Here is an 18781-nt window from a genome sequence, read left to right on the forward strand (position 1 = left end):
TGTGTAAAATGTTCGTGTTAGTCGAGTTCTGAGCTGCGTTCTAAACCTTTCACTGTGTTCAAAGGGATAGTTGTCCCAGCTTTGAAATTTCGCCCAAAAAATTGTCGAATTGGAAATCATACAGTGGCCAATGTAGGACGTAGGACTCTGGTTACAAAAAGACAAGGGGATCAAATGGAGGAGTGAAGTGACACATATTTCACTCAAATTATGTTTAGAAATGTCATTCGTTCATCACATGAACTTACAATCATGACAACATCAGAAAGCTGCATGTGGTAGATTGTATTTTGTACCAACAAGCTTCCTGGAAATATCCTGGAGTCAAAAGTTACATTTTTGTCTTTTAAATGTTTGGAAAGATTCCAAAAAACCAGATACTACAGTAAAGTAGAAATACTCAAAACGTCTACTTAAGTTTAGTCTGGCTTGACCACTTCCGCCAGCGTCTATTAAGCGCTGGCGTCGGCAAACAACGCTACGCCTCCATTGGCTGCTTCCCGGGGTTAGCCCCGCCGTAGATGATTGTGATTGGTTTAAAGAAATAAAAACAGGCCAGCCCAGTTTCCCCCCGAATAGACGGCTCTAAACGGAGTGCTTCCAGACCATACTACTTGCTGTAGTTTGGTCTGGCTTTGCGAGACTAACTCAAGTTCAGTTCTAAAGAAAATGTTCTTTGCTACTGTCACCCAGCGTTGCATTTGTCCAGAGGGGGCGCTAGATTAAACACAAATAGAAAGTTCCTCGGGGCAGTTCAGAACTCAAGTAAATTGACTTTGTTACTGTGTCACTGATTATGAACCTTTGTTTATACACAGTGGAGTGTAGAATGCAGCCTAGCTTCTGTGAATAGTTCACTCTGTGTTAATATCAATGTTTACAGAATATGAAGAGAATCCCGTACCGTATATATGTGAGCAAAGTATATCCAGATCTATAAGATACTGCAGTGGCCCGCACTCTACTGCATGTGTGTAAGTGTGTGTGTGTTACAGTGTGTGTGTGTGTGTGTGTGTGTGTGTGTGTGCGTGTGTGTGTGTGTGTGTGTGTGTGTGTGTGTTACAGTGTGTGTGTGTGTGTGTGTGTTGTTGTGTATTCTAGTGTCATGTGATCAGGGCCAACTGACGCCTGTTGACAAGAATAATAAAGTTTGTGTGAATGAAGAAAACAATTGTTTGTCGTTTTCTTCTGGAGATGAACTGACTAAACTAAGATAGTGTCATTTAAAGGCCTACTTCACCGGTTTGAATATGAAGGTGTATTGAATTCTGAGATCCTATGTAGTATAAATGTGCAAAAAAAAATGTACTTTGTAAATATTACTGTGATGTCACAGTAAAAGACATCACAGTAATAACCCTATATGTCTCTTTCTGTGATGTCACAAGAAAGAGAAATATAGGGTTAAAAAAAACACTCTTTCTGCCTTTTCTCAGGCTAGGGTGAACCGATTTTAATTTTTTTCGCACATTTATACTACATAGGATCTCAGAATTCAATACACCTTCATATTCAAACCGGTGAAGTAGGCCTTTAACCTTACAGCTGTTTTTAGAGTTGTTTCCTTAGAGTGAGTCTGTCTGACTTAGTCCCAGTTCTCCCTGACTGTTAAATACAGAACAATTACAAACACACAATTTCTCCTAGAGGACGTATAATCTAATAGGCCTACACACAATACACAAGTAAACACAACATTCACCTTGAACAGGCCAAGGGAGGAAATAAATAACATTATGAAAGACTATGGGAGTAACAGTAAGTCAACTTATAATAAATACACTTTTAAATAATTAAATAAATAAAAACAAGGACATTTAAATGAAACCATTTGGAGCAAAGACATCAAGATCCAAAAAGGACCAACCTTCAAACCCTGTCTGTCTGTCTGTCTGTCTGTCTGTTTGACTGTCTGTCTGTCTGTCTGTCTGTCTGTCTGTCTGTCTGTCTGTCTGTCTGTCTGTCTGTCTGTCTGTCTGTCTGTCTGTCTGTCTGTCCGCTGAGTGGTGGAAGTAGAGCTAAATTAAATTGTATTTTATTTTTGATCATCTATTCACATCATTTTCTATTGTGGACTCCCACAATGGGGTTCTATTGTTAAAAGGCTCCACAGTATTGTTTTCCATGCCACAGGCCTACCTTTTTGTTTCCCTGGACACACACACACACACACACACACACACACACGTTTCACTTGGTTGACACAGGCTGCCGCTCACTCCCCTCGCTCGTCCACTCACTCACTGACGTCCCACACACACACACACACGCACGCGCACACACACACACACACACACACACACACACACACACACACACACACACTGCCGCTCGCTCGCTCACTTGCGCTACTCTGTCTCGTAACACTAAGATAGATAGACACATTATCTACATCCAAGTTGCCCGCCAACAATTTAGAATAAGAAAAGTCCTCCGCCTCTGTGTGGCATATGAGCTCACTGTGTAGCGACAGGGCCGTTAGTGTCACTCCATTTTTCAAGGAAGTCATGTCAATAGCCTCGTTTGAGATGTCGCCGTCTTGCTGAGACCTGCGCAATTATGACGCTCGGCTTGCAGAGCGCACAGCATTTTTGCAGCATTTTTGTTGTGCGCTCAGCAAGACGCGCGTCATAGTTGCGCAGCTCTGAGCAAGACGGCTCCAAGTCGAACGAGGCTATTAGGCTCGTTCGACCTGTCGCCGTCTTGCTAAGACCTGCGCAATTATGACGCTCGTCTTGCTGAGCGCACTGCATTATGGTTAGACTTTTTGTCCCACTTGCACCAGGGCCCCAGGACACTGCCTTTTCCGAGCAACCAGCATGGACTAGTGGCCAACCCATTAGTACTGCATGCTGTGAATGGGAGCTTATTTTCCATGAAAGCCCTAAGGCAGATTTTCCCGTCCACACCAATACAAGCGGCGAACAAGATTGTGTCGCCGCAAAATTTTTCTGGATATCAATCATAGGCTCAAACTTATCTTTAGACCATATACTATTAAACCTGAAGTTTTTTCATTTCAAAACGCCACATCAAGCGTTTTATTAGCCCAACGGCTTTTAACGGCTTTCAGTTTGTTTTCGAGGGAGGAGGAGGGAGTGGGCAGCCCGCTACGCTTGCCGCCCGTTGCCGCCCCCTCTTTCTTGATAGGTCGATGGCGCCACTACGTCATACACTCGGGCGTGCCAGGGCTCTCATGAAAGCAATATGGCAGCTTCCTTGTTGCTTCTCTGCGCCAATGAGAAGCTTTCATAGGAATGAATGAGCGCCATTTTTCAATACGGTGTCCATTTCTTTATATGTCCATGACTTGCACCCGTGGCTGGCTGCGGCTCGGCTGCTTGAGACTTTGAAGTCCCGCGGTATCAAGACGGACACAGACACTGGAGCAAGTCGCTGCAGTTGCTCCCCACGGGCTGCGGGAGCGAAATGTCTGATGGGAAACGTCTTGCTGACAGGCGGAGCTGAGCGCTAATTGGGAGTTTAAACCTCGTGCCTTTGATGCGTTTCCCCAATTGGTTAGGCAAAAGTCTGACATCACCGCTCAAAATTAAATTACGATCCATTCTTTTTGATTTTAATTTATGTTTAATCATTAGGCCGCCACAATATGCATTTAAGCAGAAATGTACTTAATCAGAGTTAAACCTCTGAACCCTTGACATAGAAATAATTTGGATGTGTAACTCTCCTGTATAGATATATTTAAAAGTGAACACAAACTTGAGTCACATAAGATCTTGGTGAAGTGATTTTTATACCATTAAGATTAAATCATAGGCTTATTTCAAGTGATCTAAATGGTCTGGGAATTGTATTTTACATGTAGTGTCGCAAAGCCAGACCAAAACTACAACAAGTAGTTTGTTTGTTACACATCATAATACAGTTCATCATATCCATCTCTACAATAATAATAAGGGATCTTTTCTTAGACCTTCTTTATTTAGGCCGATCATATTCGTTATGTGAAGGGAGAAATACTAAACCTCCTTTATTTGGATTTGTAAATTATTCTTGTAAATTATTCTTTATCACTTAAAAGTAGGTGTTCTAGTAAAGTAACAAGAAAGATAAAGATGTGTGGGGAATGGGGATATTAGCTTATATCTCGTTTCTTGTTTTGAAAATGCCCCTCGCTTTTAAAGTGTTTACTCGTCTTTGTGTTGTGTTCTGCTTCTAATCGGTTGTAGCATGTGTGACTCTCCTGCGAATATGTTTCTAATAGGCCTTCAAAATAAAACTAGAAAACGAACTGCATCCGCAACAAGGACGCTACTTCCGACTCGGAGCTGTCCGGCTTCAGTCAGGCATTTTCGTCACTCCCCCGACTGCACTCGGCTACTCTCGTCTACTTTCCAGACGAGCTGAAAGTTAGGTCGAACGAGCCTATACAGATCTTCCTGAGTGACAGCTAGCAGCTAGCCCGCCTCCTTCTCAGACACCGCGCGCCCCCTCCCTCCCGAATGTCGGCCGGCTGATGTTGCGCAACAGTGGAGGGAGGGAACCATAGACATCATATATGTCTATGGAGGGAACCCTGAAAGTATTCAGTCCGTTCAGACTCCATTTTGAGTCGGCAGAGCAGACGGAGGGGAACTTAAGGCCGAGGCAGGGTGAGTGTTAATACAACATTAATATTATTTTACTGTCACAATCTCTGAGTCTTTTTCTCCTGTAAACTGTAGATGAAAGAAATGTTCAAACGAACTCAACAGTTTGATTAACCTGTGGACACAAAGTTCTTACTGTCTGAATAATAATAAACCTGAGCCAAGAAAACAAGGGGTGTGTGTGTGTGTGTGTGTGTGTGTGTGTGTGTGTGCGTGTGTGTGTGTGTGTGCGTGCGTGTGCGTGCGTGCGTGCGTGCGTGCGTGCGTGTGTGTGTGTGACTCCCTCTTCTCTCAGTCTTGCTTGTGACTCCTGAACAAACCTTTTTGTCGTCTTCTGTCTGTTCTGATTTCACAATCCGTGTTGAAACTTGTCTTTTAGTGGTTATATGGAGCTTGTTCGGTGAGGCCATAGTCTGCTCTCCTGTTCAGTGGTTAGATATGGAGCTTGTTCGGTGAGGCCATAGTCTGCTGGATATACAGTGCATATGGAAAGTATTCACAGCGCTTCACTTTTTCCACATTTCATTATGTTCCAGCCTGGAGTAACGCTGGAATAAATAAAAAGAAAATCCTCAAAACTATACCCCTAATACCCCATAAATGACAACTTAAAAAAAGTTTGTTTGAGAATTTTGCAAATGTATTAAAAATAAAAGACTGACAGTCACTTGTACATAAGTATTCACAGCCTTTGACAGACACGACAAACCACAGCATCCTGCTCAGTGGTTAGAGGCCTATAGGTCATATTCAGGAAGTGAGCGTTTCTGAAATGGGCGCATGAAGAAATTTAAAAAACGGCTGCAACCCGACAAAAAGGTTTTTTATTCATTTTTTAGTATTATGGGGTAATATGTGTAGACTTGAGAAACCTGGAATTGAGGACAGGGTCGGATAGGGAGCATATTAAAAAGCAGTTAAGATAAGAGGGCAGTGTTATGGGCTGGAGGCAGACCTTTAGGAGTGAGTATTCAATCATACTTTTACTCTTTGCGTGAAACTTGAGGTTTTTATTCAGTGACTGTACACAACTACACAAAGCATGAAGCGTTTCTGCTCATGCCTCATAATCACAACGTCGCAGGTTCGATTCCAGCCAGTGACCTTTGTTGTATTTCTCACCCCCATGTCTTTCCCTGTGTTTTCTCTCTTGCCTCTAAAATTATCCAATTAAAGGTAAAAAAGCAACACAAATAAATAAAGTAAACCTTTTCCGTCAAATCAGGTTGCAACAGTTTATTTTTTTCATGTACCCATTTCAGAAACGCTCACTTCCTGAGTATGACCTATAGGCCTCTAACCACTGAACAGCTGTTTTGTGTTTGTCGTGTCTGATGTGATGTGAACATAGATGTGGTTCTGTCAACAAAGCTCCTGTATCGGCCAATCATAACTCCTGTTGGTGCTTTAATACATGTGTGTTAGTTTTCCTTCAGGTTGACAATACTGTCTGATTTTAGCAGGAAGCCACGATGACATCAAAGGACCTTTTGGACATTCTGGACGATTTACTAAACGATGAATTGGATCTCTTCAAATGGTATCTGAGGGAGCCTGGCATCATGAAAGGGTTAGGCTACCAACCCATCAAAAAGTCCAAACTAGAGGATGCTAAAACGACATGCATCATAGTCGATCTGATGGTGGACGCCTACACACTTCCTGGAGCTCTGATCGTGACCAAGAAGGTTTTAGAGGAGATGAAGCAGAATGATCTGGTGAAGAAACTGTCAGACACCATCGCAGGACCAGAAGGTCAGAAACACTTTATGATTTGTGTTTTTAGGCATAAAGAGTTGGCAACAGAATACTGGTGGAGGAACATGGCCTCAGTACAGAGGCCCAGTGCATTCACCAAAGAACTAGAGGCCTGATCTTGTGATTATGAGAAAAAGTTTAGGTTATCAGTCATTGCTGATTGAGGGGACAGAGCAGGCCCGGTTCCAGAACAGAATGCCTTAGGGTGCATCTGAGATTACAGGGGGTGCACCAGTACTATATAAAACCAGCTACCCAGCTTCAGTTCAGACTTGGCTTTTTACACAGGCCTTTCTACCAGTAGATAGTCAAGCGCTTCTGGGCAGTGGCGGAGCCAGAACATTTTCATTGGGGTGGCCAGGATGGGGCCAGTGATCATTTTTGGGTGGCAAGCACAAGGGCTTAGGTTTCGCTTCAACATAAGTGGGGTTCTGGGGGTACTCCCCCAGAAAAAAATGTGCTTCGAACACACCATTTTGTGCATTCGGGTGAATTTTTATGTACTTATTTATGCCTTCTGTATTTAATTATTTATGGCGGACATGTCTAAATTTCTGTTAAAGGAAAAGACAACAGGCTCCCAGTGACGTTAATATAATGTTATAAAAAACAGTAAGGCTCTCAGGCATTCTGTATTGCTTTCAAATATTTACTCTACTGTATTGTTCAAAACTATTTTTTTTAGGACACTATTCAGGACACAGCAGCAGTGTGAACTATTATGACACTTTAATGTTTAAATCATAGGGGAATATGTATTAACAATTAGGAGATATATCAATGTTTCAACATCCTGAACTGTTATTTTTACCTCTTTTGGGGAGAATATGGTTTCTTACTTTTTGAGAAAAAATGTAGGCTCTCTTCTGATTATTGGGGTGGGGGGGGGACATCCCCTGTGCCCCCTCCCCCCGCCCCCTCCCACCAAATCTACGCCTATGGGCAAGCATGAGTCTGCGAGTTGCTGAAAAAAACTGCACCACAGCTGCCACCGAAATGTTCAATTTGCATCAAAGCCCTAATAATCATAAAAACAAGAGGCTTTATTTAAACGATATCCATGTTTAAGTGGTGATTGTATTTTTTTCGGCTGTAGACTGAAACTAACGGAGGAAAGCTGCTCACTCTATTTTCTCTCGTCGCGCTGTCAGTTTGCCGACATTGCTCTGTGTTTTCATTCTCGTGAAATGCAATCCGATCGCGGAAGACTCCCCTGAACAACGTTAGCGGACATGATATCCCCGGCGGCCGGTTATCACCGGCAAGGTGATGACACCGTTACCCAGTCACAGTCTCACCCCATGTTTCACCGGGTGAATCACTGCTTCGCTCGCGCAAGGCTTTTGTGTTTCGGTTTAACATCAGTCTTGGGCGAGCGAGTGTTTTAACTTTATGCTGAATAACCATTGCACTGCAATCGCTGAAAGCAAAATAGTTCAGGCGTGGGCGGGGCAGAGCGGAGCGCACTAGTAGAGATGGGTTCGCTTAGCCACAGCTGCCAGTCGAATAATGATAACGTTCTTATCGGTTTAGTGAACAAAATAAATGCAGAAAACAGCGGTATTTAATGGAAATGGTCAAAGGTTAATTATAATTTGTTTTGTGAGCAAGTATTTTATTATTTTTATCATATTTATTAAAAAAAATTCACTCCCTCCTTTTTTCATTTGAGGGTGCAAACAATTTTTTTGAGGGTGCAATGCATGCTCATGCACCCCCGTAGAACCGGGCCTGGGACAGAGGCGTGATGTTGCTACTCTTGGTTTGAGAGACTGTGAGGAATGTGGATGGTATTATTATCACAATAATACATGTATAACGAAACACAAATTAAAAAACATTTCCTCTCTGTGTCAGTTGACGTCAACGATGTTCAAGAGACTTCAGCAAACATTGGAGCGTCCTCCTCCCAGATTGAAGGTAAAAATTGATTTGCTTTCACAAAGAAGAAGCTTTGAAATCGCTGCTAACATGGAGATTTAAATACTGCTCAAGACCACAAGTCAAGTATCTCTAGATAACGAGTCAATTATCTTTCGATATAAAATGCAGTTACCTCAAGATACCGAGCTTTAAGCTCTGTTGTTTTTTACTATTAAGATTTAACCAGCAACAGGAAACTTGCTGAGAGATGAGGGAGCATCAGGACTGTTCTGTGTGTATGCTTCTAAATTAAATTAATTTCAATATTTTCTTGCACAGTGATGTCACAACAGCTGCATTTATTTTATAAAGACAGAGACACTGGGAGATAATATGGGAGTAATGTTGTGGATGGTATTATACTCATAATATATTTATAATGTAACACTTTAAGAACCACGAAAAAATTTAATGAAATGAAAAAATTCTAAACCATTCTCTCTCATACAATGTCCGTGGATTTCAACTGAGTTGGAGAGACTTCAGCAAACATTGGATCGTTGTTAGATGCATTTTCTAATCAATCAATTCCTTGAATTAGCCTTTGATTATGATCTGGCCTGGGGCAAAACTTACTTGCTGACCCCTGCTGCACAGGGTAACCATGGGGCAATACTGGAGATGTAACCGGAACATTAGTTTTTGAGTGACTGCACTAGACTCATCCTTGTAGCAGCAGTGGAATGAACAAGAACTACAGCCTGTTTTGTTCATTGCAAGGAAGGACACATTTCCTCCCAATCTTCACATTTTGAGTGAAAGTTTTAGCGTCTATCCATTTTTGTGAGCGTGCTAGAAAAGTAAATCTTTATTTTACATTTTAAATACATGAATTTTTTAAGTCCGCTAATCAGCTCTTAATTCAAACCAAACCAATGAAAACGAACTGTAGCTCGATGTCAATGTAGACTTGTATTTTTTATTATATAGAAAATATTACAACTTTTCTGATGCCATAAATTCATAGAATTACTAATATAGACTTAATTTACTCTGAACCGCATGTTAATTTCCTTCAAGAAACGAAAATGTAGGTGAAAAAAAACATTTGATGGTGCTAATGAGAAAATAAGCATCTTTACACAAGTCTAATTTTATACGTATTTTTTCTACTTATGTCACACAGATGCGATTGTTGCCCGACCAGTGCCAACACCCATCTCATTTTACCAAAAACAGCTTCAAACAAACCTCCAGGATAGGTTCAACTGCGCCAAAGAGGGGTGGTTAGAGGAGAAGGATTCCCAGCCTCTGGGTGAGATCTACACAGAGCTGTACATCACAGCAGGGGGCAACGTACACATCAACAAACAGCATGAAATCAGACAGATTGAGGCGGTGAAGCCAGCAGACACAGAGAAACCAATTAAACCAAGTGACATGTTCAAAATCCCCCCTGGAAAATGCAAACCCATTAGAACAGCGCTGACCATAGGAATTGCAGGAATTGGCAAAACATTTCTCATGAAAAAGTTTGTTTTGGATTTTGCTGAAGGCAGAGCCAATCAAGATGTGCATCTCATATTCCCCTTCGACTTCCGCCAGTTGAATTTATTGAAAGAAGAAAAGTTTTGTTTGGCAGAGCTAATTCATGAATTAATCACAGAAACCAGAGCCATCAGTGAAGAAGCTCTTAATGACATCTTCACAACTCTGCAATCTTCAGGAAACACCAACTATGACAAGAGCAAATTCAAACTTCTGTTCATTTTGGATGGACTTGATGAGAGCCGCCTCCAACTGGACAATACTCGTCACTGTGGTGTCACAGAGTCCACCTCAGTGGATGTGCTGCTGTCAAACCTCATCAGGGGGAAACTGCTTCCCTCTGCTCGCCTCTGGATAACCACACGACCTGCAGCAGCCAATCAGATCCCTCCTGACTGTGTTGGCATGGTGACAGAGGTCAGAGGGTTCACTGACCCACAGAAGGAGGAATACTTCCGGAAGAGATTCAGAGATAAGGAGCAGGCCAGCAGAATCATCTCCCACATCAAGACATCACGAAGCCTCCACATCATGTGCCACATCCCAGTCTTCTGCTGGATCATTGCTACAGTTTCGGAGGATTTGGTGAAGACCAGAGAGGATGGAGAGCTGCCCAAGACCCTGACTGAGATGTACACAGAATATATCAAGTTCCAGATTGTAACAAAAGAGGGCCAAGAAAAAAAAGTGTGCAGTGAGTGCATTGAGTTATTAGCTAAACTAGCTTTCCACCAGCTGAAAGAGGGCAACCTGATCTTCTATGAGAAAGATCTAAAAAAGAGTGGCATTGATGTCAGAGAAGCATCTCTCTTCTCAGGAGTGTTCACAGAGATCTTTAAAGTGGAACGTGGCAGGAAGAATGTTGAAGACAAGATGTTTAGCTTTGTCCATCTGAGTGTTCATGAGTATTTGGCCGCTTTCTATGTAGAGAGGGAACTCCTTAACAGTAACAGGAATGTTATGTCTAAGCTAGGGGAAACTCCTGTAGAATATTTGCGAAGGATTTTCAGCAAAACATCTGAAACCAATGTCCACAGGTCTGCTATTGACAAAGCCTTGCAGAGTCCAAATGGACACTTGGACTTGTTCCTCCGCTTCCTCCTGGGTCTTTCAATGCCGACCAATCAGAGACTTCTACCAGGCCTACTGAAAAAGGAAAGCAGCCCAGAGTCCAATCAGGAAACAGTGAGGTACATCAAGAAGAAGATCAGTGAGAATCTGTCTCCAGAGAGAAGCATCAATCTGTTCCACTGTCTGAACGAACTGAACGATAGTTCTCTAGTGGAGGAGATCCAACAGTCCCTGAGTTCAGGACGTCTCTCCACAGATAATCTGTCTCCCTCTCAATGGTCCGCTCTGGGCTTCATCTTACTGTCATCAGAAAAAGATCTGGATGTGTTTGACCTGAAGAAATACTCTGCTTCAGAGGAGGTTCTTCTGAGGCTGCTGCCAGTGGTCAAAGCCTCCAACAAAGCTCTGTACGTACAGTAGGATTTATTCATGAATAGATGATCACCATCTTTCAACTGAAAAATAAAAATGGTTTACTCTATTTGCTACTGTTGTCTCTCCAGGCTGAGTGGCTGTAACCTCTCAGAGAGAAGCTGTGAAGCTCTGTCCTCAGTTCTCAGCTCCTCCTCTAGTCTGAGAGAGCTGGACCTGAGTAACAACGACCTGCAGGATTCAGGAGTGAAGCATCTGTCTGCTGCACTGCAGAGTCCACACTGTAAACTGGAATCTCTCAGGTCAGGCTTCATGCACCAGTTTAACTGATGACCATTTAACATCTGATTTACATCAGTTTATATCAAGTTAACCTGTGTAGGATTATGTCTCAACAGCGATTGTCAAATGATCTTTTTTTTTAATCAAAATCTTTTTATTTAGTCTTGAGTACAGGGCTCAACAATAAGGATTGCCCGATGTCCCGGGGCAAGTAAAATGCTATGTCGGGCCAGTAACTATGACTGGCATGCCCGACCGGGCAACCGGGAGGTTCCGCTGAAATTCTTGAATAATAAAAAAATATATCATGTTTCTTATTTTTATTTTTTGAATCGCCAAATAAGTAATCTATCTATAGTCTATTTTCATATTTAACTGGTGCTAATTATTACATTAACGCTAATTTGTGTGCGCGTAGTGTCTGCTACGTTGCATCTCTCCTCTCTGCTCCGTTTTGTGAAGGGGGGGCGGGGCTCCACCGCCGATACACACACATACACACGCAGACTCGGCACAACACCGGTGAGCACACACACCCAGTTAGAGAGCTAGAGAAGAGAACTACACGCAGTAGGTTGGTGTGACAGAAAGTCCAAAAGCCAACGAGTAAATTATAAATGGAGTGAAGTCGACCCCGACCGTCTGAAAAGCAGCGAAAATATCCGCGTTTTTTAAATGCATTATGCACCCAACGTAAATCTAGTAGTAGCGAGGATGCTAACGTTTGCTCTGCTGCTAGTAGCCTAGTAGCCTACCAGTTAATGTGCAGTTCAACATAAACATCAGCAACAGTTATCAGAGGAACATCTTTACAGCCTGCATCGATCTCAATAAATGGCCCAGAGGTGTCTGACTTCAGGCAGTTGAAGCTTAAAAGTAAGCTACTGGAAAAGAGTTCAAAACACGGCCTGTCCTGAGCCAAATTTTGAAATATTTAATCAAATCAAAATCACTCATACACACATTAAAATAATAGCCTATAGTAAAAATAAAAAACTGTTGTTTGTTGTAGGCCTAAAAAAATGTTTGCAGAAATAAGTTTTAAAGAATTGCTGTTGTAAAAGGAATAAGGTAAAACAAATAAAAATAAGTGCTGTTAAAGTTCTTTACATGATTTTTGTTTGCATAAAACATGTCTTGTTTGCAGTTATTGTAGGTTTAGAAACAAAAAAAAATTACAAATGTTCCAACTCAAATAATATTTGAATAATAGCCTCCACTTTCAGTATGACCCTTAACTCATCTATAATACTGTCCATGATGTGTTTATACATTGTCAATAAAGAGCTAATATAACAATTATTTGAACACGACTAATAGAAACATTTTTTTTATAGGGGCCAGTCAAAATTGACTTCGGGCAAGTAGAATTCAGACCCTTAGAAAAAAAACCTTAGCGTTGAGCCCTGGAGGATTTCAAAGTGCAAAGTTGTTAATTTGTTACGAGTTGTATGAAAAGAATAAATAAAAAACAACTTACGCCACTTATATAAAAAACCACAGCAATAAAAGAAAGATCAAAACACCAAAAAACAATCCCTCCCAAGTCACTGCCAGTGAGCATATGTCAGTATAACAATAGTAGTCAACGATAATGGAATGGGAAGACTGTATTTAACTGTGCTTGATTATCAAGCATTTACAAAGCCTGGAATGAGTTTAAAAAGGTCTCCATGCGCTCTGAAATCTTGCAATGGAATGTTGAAGCGAGTACTTAATTTTTTCTAGTTTAAGACATGACATAACGTCTCTCAGCCATTGTGTATGAGTGGACGGGACAGGTTCCCTCCACTTCAGCAGAATGGTTCGCCGGGCCAGAAGAGAGGCAGAAGATATAGTGCGTCGTTTATCTGCAGTTAATCCAACCACCTCGTCAGTGACCCCAAAAAGTGCAATTAGAGGCTTTGTTTCCAACTTGATGTTTAACACCTGAGATAATGTTTGGAAGAACTCTATCCAGAACTTGTTAAGGCTGGGAAACAACCAATACATATGAATAATATGAGCCCTATGAACCACTTTGAATTGGATAAGGCATTAGCCCCTTTTACACAGCCAGAGAAAGCCGGGAATATGCCGGAATTTCGGCCCTCCGCCCTGCTGTATAAATGCGACCGTTGCGGAACGGGGGAAGAAAGGCGCAACAGATTGTTCCGGGGGGGGATGCCCTACCAACTGAGCTAAGGGCGCCCCCAAGGACGTGTGTTTAACATTAACCTGTCACACAGACACCCACCCACACACACACACACACACACACACACAGACACACAGGTGAAGCAGTGAGCGGAGTGATTTTGTCAGTTTGGTTAACAGTCCCAGTGATGTTGGACTCAGCGCGTAGCGAGATCAACCGGCACATCGTGGGGACAGTAAAATACGGCCCTCTTACTGCAAGCTCCAGCACTTCTGCTCTCAATTCACCGGCCAGTGTTGTTGTTGTAAAGCAGCTGACCGGCGCGGCGCTAAATGTTTACGTCACACCTGACGCTGTTTACAAGCACCTCTTTCATTCCGGAACGCTGTGTAAAAGGAGCTACTGATGCGCCAGCAGGCCGGCGTTGCTTGGTTCTGTGTAAATAACACAGAAGCAAGCAGAGCCGGCTTATTGGAGTGATGTTGTTCCGTCAATATGCCGCAATCTCTGTGTAAAAGGGGCTAGAGTTGAACACAGAGAGGTGCAATTAACAAGTTTAAGAATAGAACTCCATGTTTCTTCTGCTAAAGAGAAGCCCAGGTCCCCTTCCCATGCTGCTTTGATCTTGTCCATAGAGGCATGTCTTAGATCCAACATCCTGCCATAGAACGCAGAGACAAGTCTCTTTTGAGATGGGTTCAAAGAAAGAACAAAATCAACAAGGGTTGTTACTACTGGCATAGAAGAGCTGAACAGTTTGGGTTGATGGTTTGATGCAATAGGGCTCAGTAGGGAGAAGTGATGCAACCCAAAATATTTCCATAACTGAACCCATATCCTCAAAGAGTGTTTAACCACCGGATTTTTTAAATATTTAATCAAGGAAAGTGGAAGTGGGTATCCAAGTAATGCAGGCATGGGCATATTATCATCTGTATGTAATTCCATGGCTACCCAGTCAGGACAATTGGGCTGACTGTGAAAGAAAGACCAAAATGCAAGGCAGCACAGGTTAGCAGCCTAATTGTAAAACAAAAAGTAGAGTCAGGCCACCAGCAGCTTTGGTTGTTTGAAGGTGGGTCTTATTGAGACCAGGCCGCTTAACTCTCCATATATAGGAGGAAATAACTGAGTCAAGATGGTCAAAGAAGGACATGAGAATAAAAATCGGTAAGGCCTGAAAGAGCACATCTAGAGGCTGACATGTTTGCCCATTCTTCTTTACAAAATAGCTTGAGTCTATTTGAGTGCAGCCATTGTATACAGCCGGTACCTTTAGTAAATAGGCAAAACACCCAGATATCGGTCCACAATCAGCTGTGTAACAAAACAGACGCTAACTGACAGCTGCACAACTGCCTTCTATAGGCTACAGTGTTACCGCTCATCCAGTGGATTCAACGTCCTTAAACAGAGTCTTTATGAGGGTTTGGGGGATCTGGGGAAGCTGTCCATGTATGTCTGCACCTCCTGGGCTGAGTTTATCCACTTTCTGGCTCCACCAGACAGCGTGAGACGGAGTAGTGCTGGGTATAGCACATGTAAATGTACCCTTAATTTACTAAACACTGAGATCAGCAGTATGTTTTTAATCTGAATGGATTAAATGACATGAATAGATGTATTAATGTTGTGGTGACATGTGGAGGATGTCTGTAGAAGGCTGATATTATGATGATCCACAACAACACAATGACAAAGTCTCTCCAGTCATTGTAGAGAAAAGCTCATTGATTAGGACAAAGTCATGTTGAGTTACACAGTAAAACCTGAACACACCTGGTAAACTGTCACATTTTATACTGAAGATGCTCCTAACTAATATTTTAGTTCACATTGAAAACGTTTACTAGTTGAAGGAGAAATATTTAGTTATAGATTATTTGCAGAACACAAACACACGCACTCTCTCACTCTCTCTCTCTCACTCACTCACTCACTCACTCACTCACACACTCACACACACACACTCACACAGAGACACACACACACACACTCTCACACACACTCTCACACACACCACACACACACACACACACACACACACACACACACACACACTCACACACACAGAGACACACACACACACACAGACACACTCACACACACACACACTCACACAAACACAAAGTCAGCTTTATTTATCAATTATGTCAAAATATGTACCAGACATATCGAAATTAATGTCTGATCATCGACATCGATTTTTCCCTCAGAACACACACACACACACATTGTCTCTAAACTTACATCATTTATTCTTTATCCAGATTGAGGTACTGCAGTTTGTCAGGGATCAGCTGTGCTTCTCTGGCCTCAACTCTGAAGTCCAACCCCTCCCATCTCAGAGAGCTGGATCTGAATAGAAACAAGCTGCAGGATTCAGGAGTGAAGCTGCTGTGTGGTTTTCTGGAGAGTCCACACTGTAGACTGAAGACTCTGAGGTCAGTTCACTGACTCTGTTACTATTGTAGATATTATAATTAACAATTAGATCTAATTTACATGCAAACTTAACTTACATCCATAAAGTTATACATTTTCTTTGTTCATATTTTAATTTCTCTTGTACAAAGTTTAGTCTGCAGTCACAAAAGAAAGTAAATGTTTGTTCATAACTTTTGGTAAATTGTCACATTTTAATACTGAAGATCCTCCCAGCTAATATTTTAGTTGAAATTTAAAACATTTATTAGTTGAAGAAGAAATAGTTATTTGCTTTCCATTAATTTTAGCCTGTTTTAGCAACAAATGTCTGATCATTGATATTGAAACTTCAAGAACACACACACACACACACACACACACACACACACACACACACACACACAACACACACACACTGTCTCCGACATTACATAATTTATTCTTTATTCACTTAAACGTTTACCAGTTGAAGGAGGACTATTTATTTGTTTTCAATACATTTCAGTTTGATTTAAAAAATGTCTGATTATTGAGTTTGATCCTTCAGAACACAAGCATGCACACACACACACACACACACACACACACACACACACACACACACACACACACACACACACACACACACACACACACACACACACACACACACACACATAGTCCACACTGTAGACTGGAGACTCTGAGGTTATTTCAAGCAATCAATAAAGTTATACATTTTCTTTGTTCATATTTTAATTTCTCTTGTACAAAGTTTAGTCTGCAGTCACAAAAGAAAGTAAATGTTTGTTCATAACTTTTGGTAAATTGTCACATTTTAATACTGAAGATCCTCCCAGCTAATATTTTAGTTTACATTGAAAACGTTTACTAGTTGTGAAATGTTAAGTTCCCTATGTGAAATGCCAGGGAAAAGCGCTATATAAGTGGAGTCCATTTACCATCTAATTCATCATATATCAGAAATTCATTCCAAACAAATGTCATTGCATGCAAGTAAATAGAGAGATATAATTTGGGGGTTTTACTTTAGCCAGACAATCATCAAGCTACATGTTAGAGGGCAGCAGAATACAGGAAATTACATCTACTCTTTTAAAATGTTCCCCTCAAATTGTCCCACCCACTTAATGTATTTAGATATAAAATAATACTTTAATTTATATATTATAAACCCTTGATTTACTAAACATGAACAGATGTATTAATGTTGTGGTGACATGTGGAGGATGTCTGTAGAAGGCTGATATTATGATGATCCACAACAACACAATGACAAAGTCTCTCCAGTCATTGTAGAGAAAAGCTCATTGATTAGAACAAAGTCATGTTGAGTTACACAGTAAAACCTGAACACACCTGGTAAACTGTCACATTTTATACTGAAGATCTTCCTAACTAATATTTTAGTTCACATTGAAAATGTTCACTAGTTGAAGGAGAAATATTCAGTTTTAGATTCATTTCAGTTTGTTTTAGCAAAAAATTACCGATCATTGATAATGATCGTTCAGAGCACACACTCACACACACACACACACACACACAGACACACACACACACACACACACACACACACACTCACACACAGAGACACACTCACACACACACACTCACACACACACTCACACAGACACAAAGTCAGCTTTATTTATCAATTATGTCAAAATATGTACCAGACATATCGAAATTAATGTCTGATCATTGATTTTTCCCTCAGAAAAAAAACACACACACACACACACACACACACACACACACACACATTGTCTCTAAACTTACATCATTTATTCTTTATTCAGATTGAGTAACTGCAGATTGTCAGAGATCAGCTGTGCTTCTCTGGCCTCATCTCTGAAGTCCAACCCCTCCCATCTCAGAGAGCTGGATCTGAGAGGAAACAAGCTGCAGGATTCAGGAGTGAAGCTGCTGTGTGGTTTTCTGGAGAGTCCACACTACAGACTGGAGACTCTGAGGTCAGTTCACTGACTGTTACTATTGTAGATATTATAATTAATAATTAGATCTCCTTCATATGCAAACTTAACTTACATCCATAAAGTTATACATTTTCTTTGTTCATATTTTCATTTCTCTTGTACAAAGTTTAGTCTGCAGTCACAAAAGAAAGTAAATGTACATTCACAATTTTTGGTAAATTGTCACATTTTAATACTGAATATCCTCCCAGCTAATATTTTAGTTTACATTGAAAACGTTTACTAGTTAACAAAACAATGTAAAGCGCTTTGGGTATGTGAAATACCAGGGAAAAGCGCTATATAAGTGGAGTCCATTTACCATTTAATTCATCATATATCAGAAATTAATTCCAAACAAATGTCATTGCATGCAAGTAAATAGAGAGATCCTCAAGTATACATAAACAATGAGAGGTTACTATTAAAGATGGCTCTGAATAAATCATCAAATCAGATTCTATATTTTCAACTTCTTATTGTCTTCATGTGATCTGACTGGGGACAACCACAAATTAGAATGTCCCAGAATTTGGGGGTTTTACTTTAGCCAGACAATCATCAAGCTACATGTTAGAGGGCAGCAGAATACAGGACATTACATCTACTCTTTTAAAATGTTCCCCTCAAATTGTACCACCCACTTAATGTATTTAGATATAAAATAATACTTTAATATATATAGGGGAAAGTGGGGTGAGTTGTGCATTTTGGAAGTTGCAAAACCCCTT

General features: G+C 41.1%; 1 protein-coding gene across 2 annotated transcripts in view; it reads left to right on the forward strand.

The window, feature by feature from the left end:
- Nucleotides 1-4561: 4561 nt before the first annotated feature.
- The window catches only part of LOC307266683 (NLR family CARD domain-containing protein 3-like), a 17820-nt gene continuing 3600 nt past the window's right edge, over nt 4562-18781 (forward strand). For both annotated transcript variants that reach the window (XM_080048760.1, XM_080048761.1), the window contains exons 1-7: nt 4562-4616; nt 6074-6368; nt 8229-8291; nt 9421-11260; nt 11357-11527; nt 15915-16088; nt 17874-18047. In XM_080048760.1, the coding sequence (XP_079904886.1) occupies nt 6086-6368; nt 8229-8291; nt 9421-11260; nt 11357-11527; nt 15915-16088; nt 17874-18047 (2705 nt within the window). In that variant the 5' untranslated portion in view covers nt 4562-4616; nt 6074-6085. The remainder of the gene's footprint in view (nt 4617-6073; nt 6369-8228; nt 8292-9420; nt 11261-11356; nt 11528-15914; nt 16089-17873; nt 18048-18781) is intronic.

Source organism: Ammodytes marinus, assembly GCF_949987685.1.
Source record: "Ammodytes marinus genome assembly, chromosome: 2".
Classification (NCBI taxonomy): domain Eukaryota; kingdom Metazoa; phylum Chordata; class Actinopteri; order Uranoscopiformes; family Ammodytidae; genus Ammodytes; species Ammodytes marinus.